The following is a 10,118-nucleotide window of genomic DNA, read 5'->3' on the forward strand; positions in this document are numbered from 1 at the left end:
CACACACGCACACACGCACAAACAAACAAGCAAACAAACCAGTGCAAGTCCATTGGCGTGGAATAATTCCAACCCACACCAAGCCTAATGAGTTTTTTTTTTGTGTTTTTAGAATGTTACACACCTACAGAGTCAACAAATGTCATGTATTTTTCCTAATGTTTCTGAAAGTATTTTTTAGACATGACGTGCAGTAAATATAGTGACATTCAGACCGCTTTAATTGGATAGTGTCGAATGATGTGTTTAAACATGGTGAGAGGGTTTATTAGTCAGTTGTGTGTGACTGAGATGGGAAGTAACCCAGGCACAGCTGCAAGTGCAGCTAAACAAACACTCATACATAAAAGATGAGTCCCTCTCTCCCTCAGTCTCTCTCTCTCACACACGTTCACACAGACACACACACACACACACACACACACACACACACACACCACTATATATATGTGTGTTTACCTGAGTTTGTTGACTAATGTTCTTTTTGTACCGTTTCATTTACCAGCTCTCTGTGTTCCTAAGAAGTGGACAAACAAGGCTCCTTGGTTCCACTTGTTATTTTAAACCTGTATGGATCTGTGCACCTGTGTTTATTTCTGTCTTTTCCTGTTCTCCTCTCCTCTCCTCTCCTCTCCTCTCCTCTCCTCTCCTCTCCTCAGGCCTCAGTCTGTCTGAGAGGACTGAAAAATACCTTTAGGTGTTTTTATCACTGGCACTCAGCTATGAATCTGTGCCCGTGTATGAAATGGATTATGCCGTCTCTCTCTGAGCGTCAGCGCTCAGCCTGTCTGACGTTGTGTAATGAATTAACAGCACTGCATATTATGGCTGTGTGTGCAAGCGGGTCGTGGTGAATCAATAGTATTTGTGGAGTGAAAGGAAACAAAATCTGTCATCACTGCCTCTGTCTTACAGCTGTATCTGTCTATTTCCTTTCATTATTTGTACATGTCTGTCTGCTTATCTGCCCCCATACCCCACCCCTTCTCTCTCATTTTCCCTTATATACCCAGAAGCAATGAGTGACTTGAAGGGCAGAGTATGAAAACAAAAATTAACCACAGAGAGCATGTCAGTGACAGAGAGGAGAAGGAAATGGAGGGAAAGACCATATAAAGGAGATGGAAGAAAGAGATTGTCTCCAGTATCGATCTGGTAATCCTCATTGTGCTCTCTGGCGATTCTAATCCTCCTCCTACACAAGATGAGGAGACGCAGGGAAAGGGCAAGAGAGAAGAGGAGTACATGGAGGGGGGCAGTGGATGCAGGGAGAGGAGGAGCAGTGCCATCCAGTGGTGCAGAGAGATGCTGCAACTTACCGTTTCATTGATGTTTATCTGTTACTGTGCGCTTATCTGCATGTGTTGGTTTGTGTGTTAACAAAGATAACTGCTCATTCATAACTACACAAACCAAAGATAAGACATCAGGTCCTTTCATCCCCTGGGTCTCTGGCACAGAAGAAGCAGAGCAAAAAACGGTGAACATATGGTCCCTGTCACACACTTTGACCTTGAGTGTGGTATTTAGGGAGTGTAGCACACGCAAATACATATTTTTACACACGGACACATAATACAGATTTCCAAGCCCTATAAAAAATATGCAAATATGACCATTTGTTATTTTGATATGAAAAAAAAATATGGTTATAAAACAAATAAATTATAAATGAATAATATAATCATGTAATACACCACAGGATACGGCTCCAAAACACTGAGTGCTTTTTTTAATGTTTTGATCTCAACCCCCTGGAACATAAAACTGCACAGTGGATCACAGGACTGTGTGTATATGTGGAAGGGTTAGGCAGTGATGAACCCATAAACAATTATCACCCGACTCTACAGCTCCCTTCAGCTGTACAGATTGTTTTGGCATCTTTTAGATGGCCCATAACAGTAATGCTTTGGTTCACCCTTGCCCCTCTAGTAGCATTGTTCCCAGATGCAGATGTTACTGACTAGCAACAAACAGCTATTTAGCCATAAGCATTTAGTGTTTAGCCATTATCTTTACCTACCCGTGTGAGGGATTGAGGACGTGCGCCCGTCTGAGTCTTTGCTGTCAGTGTCCTGCACTTTGTATACTCATCATCCACCATGATCCAGGCAGCGTTTATGTTTTCTCTAAAACAAATGAGTAATTCATAAACATAATTTCTAGGAGACGTGGAAGCATGATGATCAGCCGAAGTGAAATGGAATGATTTGCCTCATTGAAAATGACTTGTTTATCTTGCAGCCACTTGCTTCACTCACCTTCACTGTTAATAAACACAAGCAAGAGCTAAGCACCAGAGGCTCAATAGGTTTTTCAAAGGCTGAAATCAAAAGAAAGGAGGACGTTTTAGCAGCAAATTAATGCTCATGGTTTTGGAATTAGATGTTCAGCAATCCCAAATCTCATGGGTGAAATGTTCAGGTGTCCACATATTTGTGGCCATGATACCATGTTTGTAGCTCTCTCACACACTCATGCAGAAACCTATTTTCTGCCTGCTTTCCTTTTTCTCTGATTTTCCTTCTGATTACACGGCGATGACCTCAAGAGTCATTTATTAACATGGATTATATGTCGACAGGAACAAAACCTGGCAGAAAACCAGCAGTTACGCCTCTCTCGCTTCCCCCCGAACCAATACACCACCAGAAGCCTGACAGCGAGATTGAGATAAAAGGAAAGTAAGATGTAGAGAGGGCGAAGGAGGAAAGACTGAGAGATTTGACCTTTCCTTGTTTCATCGTTCAGAAGCCCCTGGGTTTGATTTCTTCTCTGTGTTCGAGATAAGCCATCAATAACTGTGCTGTTAGTGTCAAGCAGCTACTGACTCTGCTCTGACTCCCGCAGGCAGATCAGAGGGGAGGAAAGAGAACGGCAGAGCACAGGTAACTCTGTTCCAGTCAACAACCAATTTCCCAAAAAGATAGAAGATAGGGCACGCACATCCAGTCTCTCGGGACATCCAATTAAAATAAACCACTTTCAGAAAAAAATGTAATGAGCAAATAATAAGATGCCATTGTTTCCCTTGTTTACTGTGGTCGTGACGTGGTTACTTGTTTGGTTGTGTGGTCCACCACTTTTAATCCAGACTGAAATATCTCAGCACCTATTCGATGGATTGCCATGAAATTTTGTAGGATGAATCCCATGGCTGCTGACTTTTCCTGCTGTGCCACCAGCAGGTCAAAGTTTTCCCCTACATAGTGAAATATCTCACCATCTACTCTGCACAACATTTTGTTCGAGCAGTTCCGGTTCTCAGACGATGAGCCTCTGTGATCCCCTGTGAGATTTCCTCTAGTGTCGCTATGAGGTTGACATTTGTGGTTTTAACAGAAATGTCTCAGAAACTATTGGATGGATCATCCTGACATTTGGTACAGATATTCATGTTCTCCTACAGGATTAATTGTAATATCTCTGGTGATCTCTTAACTTTTACTCTCGAGGCATCGTCAGATTTTCAATACTTTGCTTTATGACCAAATACCAAAGCTAATAACATTCCCATCATCCTCAGCTGCCCTTTGTGTTTAGTGCTAACTAGCTGACGTTAGGATGCTAACATGCTGAATTAAAGTGGCGACCATGGTGAACGTTACTGCTGCTGCATACACAACATCAATGCTCAGCACAAGGCAAACCAGTGCTGGGAAAGGGAAGAGTCCAGGAGGCGTTCTTATCAGCGCCCTGAGCCACCTCAACTTTTTTGAGCAGCGATTCTCCTTCAAACTCTAAGACCTGCCACTCTGCAAAGGAAACAAACTAATTTCAGCCACTGTATCCACCATCTCATTCTTTCGGTCAGTACCCAAAGCTCATGATTATAGGTGAGGCTTGGAAAGTACATGGAAGCACCAAAGTGAGAGCTCGGTGCCAACATTACTGCCGATGTGGCAGTAGTCTGGTTGATCTGGCATTCCATTTTATCTTCACTCACTAATAAAACCCCAAGATACTTGAACTCATTTACTTGGAGCAGTGATTCACTTCCAATCCACAGCGAGCAATTCACTGTTTTCCAGCAGAGAACAGTGGCCTCAGGCTTAGGGGTGCACACTGGATGTCATGGTCTGGTGAAGCCAGCAGAACCACATCATCTCCAAAAAGCAGAGATTCAGTCCTGAGGCCACCACAGCGAACACTCCACTTCTCAGCTGTGCTTTCAGATTTTCTCCATGAAAATCACAAATGGAATCCGTGACAAGTTAAACCCCCGGTTTAGCCCAACAGCCCCTGAGAAAGTTTTTGACTTTCTCTGCCTAGAATGTGGTCCAGTCCAGGTCAAAACACTTAAGAATTCATTGTGAAGCAATTGTAAGGTAAGACAGAACACAAAGCAAATTTTACTGGTACTTGAGTGAGTCTTTCTGCTCCGTCTGAACTGCTTGTGGGATGGTCAGGTATGTTTGGAAACCGCCTCTCAAACACCTTTCTTATATCGGATTAGGGGCATCTAAGTCTAAAGTGATGTGACAACAACCAAGTACAGCACCATGACACTGACTGACATGTGCGTTGTTATCACTGCTTTTAAACCATATCATTTTCACTCCACCTTCCTGTGCGGCCGTGCGGAACAACTATAGGTACATTTGATCTCCAGTGTGGTTGGAGAGCACTATTTCCAAACTAAACCAGCTCTTATATACAAAGACAATACTGGAGGAAAATAACAAAAAGAGTTTCTGGTTGGTTCAGTTGAGTTGAGTCAGAGGCTGAACTGAACACAAAGTCACAGTCACTCTCCCACTGTTGACACTCATGGTACATCGTTTGCTAGGTTGGTTTCATCTAATGTGTACAGAAGAGTAAGCGAGCGCTCCAGTATTGCTTCACATTTTGTCCCTTTATCTGCCCGGACGCTGAAGTTGTGGCCTCATTATGGGATTTTCCACACTATCTTAAATTTGGAATTTCCCAAATTTTGTTGCTTGTTAAAAAAGAAAAAATTATCTCTGTTTGTAACTGTGATTGTTAGATTCAGAACTAGATTAGGACTTCAAGTCCTCAAGTCCAAATTCCACCAAAGCAACCCCACATTTTTATAACGTTCTGATTGTCTTACTTTCATTACTTATTTGACTTTTTTCATGTCACTAAAAAGTTTTATCTCCCTCCATGACTTAATTGTTAGTGTAGATTTTATAATTTGTTCTTCCTTTCTTTATTTTTGTACCTAAAAATGGTCAAATTTAAAGATACTGACTCTAAAGAATCTACGTTATAAAAACAGCGACTGCCTTGTGTGTAACGGCAAATAACTCTGGACTGTAAAAGAAGTGATAATGTGACCTCCACTTATAAAGCCCAGAATAAAAACAAGCTAATAAACCTTATGACACTGTGGCTCTGTGTAAACAAAGCCTGTCACATGCTGCAGTGGACACACCCTGTGCAGACTGTTTAAAACTGCCCTGTTTCCCACCAAGATTTATTTGAACAGACTGACCTGAGAGAGTCCAACTCAGCTGCGAACCCTCCACTCTGTGATGATGGTGCAGGTAAGAGCTCAACCAGACTCAGTGCTCAACCTGGAGGTTTGACACAGACTCAAAGCACTCCGACTTTTAAATTATTTTATTTCACAATGACGTTTCTGCACCTGTTTTCTTGACAAATTATAATGACTAATGACGTATTCTTATGAATAATTCTTATGAATAATCTTTTTATTAGTAGTGATAGTAGTTCTAGAAGCAGTACCATCAATGAAAAAGCCAAACTATAGCAAACACAACTGGAAATACAGATTCAGCAAAATGCAAATGAAAGCTGATTTCACAGTTTCATGCTGGAAAAGATGGCTTTTCAGCTGTATCTTAAAATACCATCCTTACTCAGTGAAGCAAATGTTTGATTTTGTTTGTTTGTTTGTTTTTATTTACAATAAACAGTGAAAAGTTAGTCTTCTTTATAGACTGAAAGGGATGGAATCAAGATTTTGCTATAGCTTACACAAACCATTTAACCATTTAATTCTGCTACCGTTGCTTAAATTAATCAATAAAGAAGTAAATGAACTGAGCCCAACTGATAGCGTCAATACATCATCAATCATTCTGTTCTCTTGGTTATTACATTGCATGTTTGTCGATCCCGTAAACGAACGTCATTGAGGATATTTTGTTGACGTTAGTGTTGTTAGTTGTTAGTTACATATTAACAGGCAGTCTCAGTCCCAGTGAACCCACATTAACTGTTTCCAGACATCACATCTGTGAACCTGCTGTAAACAGACAAACAAACAGTACAGGGAGTAGACAAGATAATTTAGTGTTTAATGTTTTGCTGCTGAGAGGCTTTAGATTAACAGCCTCCGCTCCAGAGGAGTCAGACTAACAACAAATTTGATACTAGTCTAACTCAAACATGCAGTGGCATGTGTACAGACTCACCCAGCAGGGAAAACCCAAATGTTGTAACTGTTGTCTGCACCTGGTGAAGTAACTTTTATGATATTTGCATTGCATTCATTCATTTGACAGACAGTTTCATCAGAAGCAGCTTACAAAGTGAGGAGCAACACTCAAGCTTCAGCACAGTAGGAGACACTGGACTGTGCACAAAGTACTAATGTGCAAAGAGATAAGGTAAAGAAGAGGTGTCAGGAGAGGAGGTGCTCTGGAGAGAGCTGAGTGTTCAGGAGATTCTTGAAGATAGAGAGCGACGCCCCTGCGCTTTGTTTTCGCGTTCCACCAACAAATGAGAACAGTCTGGACTGTGATTGCCAATTATCCCAAGTGGCATTTACCCACACAGATACCAGTTGGGGTAATTGGGAATTAAACATTTATATGTTCACAGAACGTTTGAGATAGCAGCTGCTGAATAACTGTGCCACCACCCGTGAAAACAGAAATTACAAAAAGGTCCGGACAGTGAGGCCAGCAGATTGTAATGAATATTTAATTTTTCAAAGAGAACCAAAAATAAAACTCAATCTACCTCTTTTGCTTTGGGGTGACAGAAGAAATCTAAGTCCTAGATATTCCGAAATTCCCAGCAAAAACAACCATCATGGCCAGAGACCACTGGATGTAAGTAAAAAAGCTTGTATTTTGGGTGCACTGACAGGGAGAAAAAGAGAGAAAAACATTCGGGTATTTTTTTGTAATTAAAGATACATAAATAATTTCTTAGAAACAGGAATAAAACTATGAAACACAGGACCAGGATCTGAGTGCTGCAGATGACAGGTGTGTTTAACCACTGTGTAATACTGTGAGGCGTGCAGGTAAACACCTTAGATATTATTATTAATCTTTTCCTGTTTTTTTATCCAGGTAACAATATTCGTAGCGCTGCTGGTGTTTGCGGCCTCAGTCCAGTCAGACTCCCAGTATTACCTGCCCATTGACTGTGATGACATCTATCGCCATGACAACACCAGCTCCAGTGGGGTGTACATCATCTTTCCAGGAGGTCCCACCACACCCCTGAATGTCTACTGTGATATGGACACCGACGGAGGCAGATGGACTGTAAGTACACCTAAAATTTTATCCGATAATTATTGACCAATCATCAGACTCTGGGTCTTATTGAGACCTTTTATAAAAGCTGTTTTTGTATTGACTTTAGCTCCCTTAAGTTATAGCAATGAGGACTTGAAACTGGACTTGACTTGTTTAAAGATTTGATTTGAGATGTAAAAATCTCAAACCCACTGAGAATTATCACCCTGCCAGACATTTTTACACAGGAGCTGGTGGAGACCAAAAACAGAGCTGAAAGGAAGGAGGCTGTAAGGAGATAGACAGTATTTTAACTTTCAGGTTACTCTGCTGCCTCCATTCAGTTCAGTTAACGCATTTTGATGTTTATACATGTGCACAGGGCGTGGTGAAGACCTGCCATTTATGACAGTACTATATTTACTATATTTTTTTTGTACATGTAACTGGTTAACAGACAGTCATCAAGAAGTTTTGCTACTTAAATGTATACTGTTGTATTTCAGTAAACTGTTCTGATTGGCCCTTTCAGGTGTTTCAGAGGAGGATGGATGGGTCTGAAAACTTCTACAGGCCCTGGAACCAATATAAGACTGGCTTTGGGAATGTAGCTGGAGAATATTGGCTCGGTGAGTTCTGCAGAGAAATGTGAATATGAGGTCATTGCATTGTTTTTAGCTGCGAAATACAGTATACAATACCTGCCCACCTCCACATGGCATGATGGACACAGTTAGGGACTAGCTGCTGAACACAGAGGAGCATTTAGCAGTGAAATGAGGTGAAATGAAACAGGGCTCTGTGTGTCTTTTCAGGCCTGGAAAACATCTTCCTGTTGACTATGAGGAAAAAGAATGAGCTGCGGGTGGACATGGAGGACTGGGAGGGAGGGCAGGCCTCTGCCCAGTACTCCTCTTTTTCGATTGATTATGAAAACATAGGTTATCAGCTTCACTTGGGCAGCTTCTCCGGTGGAGCAGCAGGTGAGGGTCACTGTGTGGATCTTAATTTGGGAAGTTTGGGTTTGAATGGCAAGGATTTATTTTTTTATTTTTAAAAAAATGTCCTTTTTTTAAAGTTTTAGGTATCCAACAATGAGCCAGCTGAAGGCTGAATGTGATACTGTGCACTAACAAGCTAGAAAACTATAATGACAGCGCATATTGATTTTTGTGATTTCAGTGAAAATGTGGCTCTCCAGAGACAAATTAAGTTTACTTTCAGGTTAATAAAAAATGAAAAATCAATGCTCTTTTGGGAGGAAAGTGCTTTAGAACATAATTGGTTAATTTAACAAAAAAAAAAAAGATAATTTAAATCCTCTGATGACAAAAAGCCCCGGAGGAGCAGCAAGCTCCTCATCTTAACTCAGCTCACATTGTTTTCTTCTGTATTTTTAGGGGACAGTTTTTCAAATCACAATTCCATGAAGTTCACCACCTATGACAAAGACCAGGATCAGTGGGATAAAAACTGCGCTCAGTATTATCTTGGTGGATTCTGGTACAACGCCTGTCACATGATAAACCCCAACGGCATGTACGCGCCTCACGGTAGCATCGGTTTTGAAAACGTCCATGTCATTTGGCAAACGTGGAAAGGCTGGAACTACTCCCTCAAGACGGTTGCCATGAAGATTAGATCAATCTCTGAGTGTCCGTGCACACATTAACCTGATTAGCTGTAGATTAACTAGATTGTGGAAATACTTCACCCTCCATTGGGCCAGAGGATTTGGGATGTGGTGGTAACATCATCTCTAGCACCTGTTTTGTTCCCAGTGAATTCCATACCAGAAAAATTTATAAAACTAATATAAATTGTCAGTTATACCTTTCATACTCACTGTCTCAAAAATACAGCCAATCATTATATTTTAGGTGAACATGCTGCATGCATTTGCTTCCTCTGCTGATGTTAATTGTTTATTCATTGTTCAGTGCATTTTGTAAAGTACTTTGTGGTTACTGCTTTTGATTAGTGTTATTTAAATAAACATGATTGTTTTAACTGTATTATTATTATTTATTATTATTACTGACATAATTTTATTCCTCAGTGTTGAAATTGGACATGTTTTTCTGGAAGATGAAAAGTGTATTTGTTCACTGGGCCATCTCACTGATAAATGTAATGAGTTTAATTTTATTTTCTATTGTTTTCTACCAGGATCCCGGCAACACATGCTAATTAGAACTAAGTACAAACTGGAGCTGAGGCTGATGGGAATGTCATTAGCTTTGCAAGTATCAAGTCGTCAACAAACGTATTGAATAAGTTAAAAATGTGACCAGATGATGGCGCTAGAGGACAAGTTAAGGGATCACCAAAGTTATCACCCTTCAGCTTTTCGGGACTGTGTATGTCTGTATGAAAGTTCACAGCAAATCCATCCAGGAGTTTTTGAGAAATTTTGCTTATAACTACAAACACCACCCTCATGGCGGCACCAGAGGAAAAGTCACCAGAGCACCAAAGATATAAGGATTCAACATCTGGGAACCATGAATGTATTTACAAAATTTGGTGCCAGTCCCTCACATAGATGTTGAGATAATTGAGGATGAGGATAATTGAAAACGTTTACCTGTTGATGTTGAACCGATCTTTTTATTTATTTATTTAGATCTATGATGCACAAAAACTGAGTTT

General features: G+C 40.7%; 1 protein-coding gene across 1 annotated transcript; it reads left to right on the forward strand.

The window, feature by feature from the left end:
* The first annotated feature begins 5,455 nt into the window (after positions 1-5,455).
* LOC121180902 (microfibril-associated glycoprotein 4-like) lies at positions 5,456-9,451 on the forward strand. Its single transcript, XM_041036595.1, has 5 exons — positions 5,456-5,513; positions 7,296-7,493; positions 7,999-8,095; positions 8,282-8,449; positions 8,867-9,451. Exons 1-5 carry the CDS (start codon positions 5,502-5,504, stop codon positions 9,136-9,138), a joined length of 747 nt encoding a protein of 248 aa, XP_040892529.1. The 5' UTR covers positions 5,456-5,501; the 3' UTR covers positions 9,139-9,451.
* The last annotated feature ends 667 nt before the right edge of the window (positions 9,452-10,118 follow it).

The sequence above is a fragment of the Toxotes jaculatrix genome, chromosome 4, assembly GCF_017976425.1.
Source record: "Toxotes jaculatrix isolate fToxJac2 chromosome 4, fToxJac2.pri, whole genome shotgun sequence".
Taxonomy (NCBI): domain Eukaryota; kingdom Metazoa; phylum Chordata; class Actinopteri; family Toxotidae; genus Toxotes; species Toxotes jaculatrix.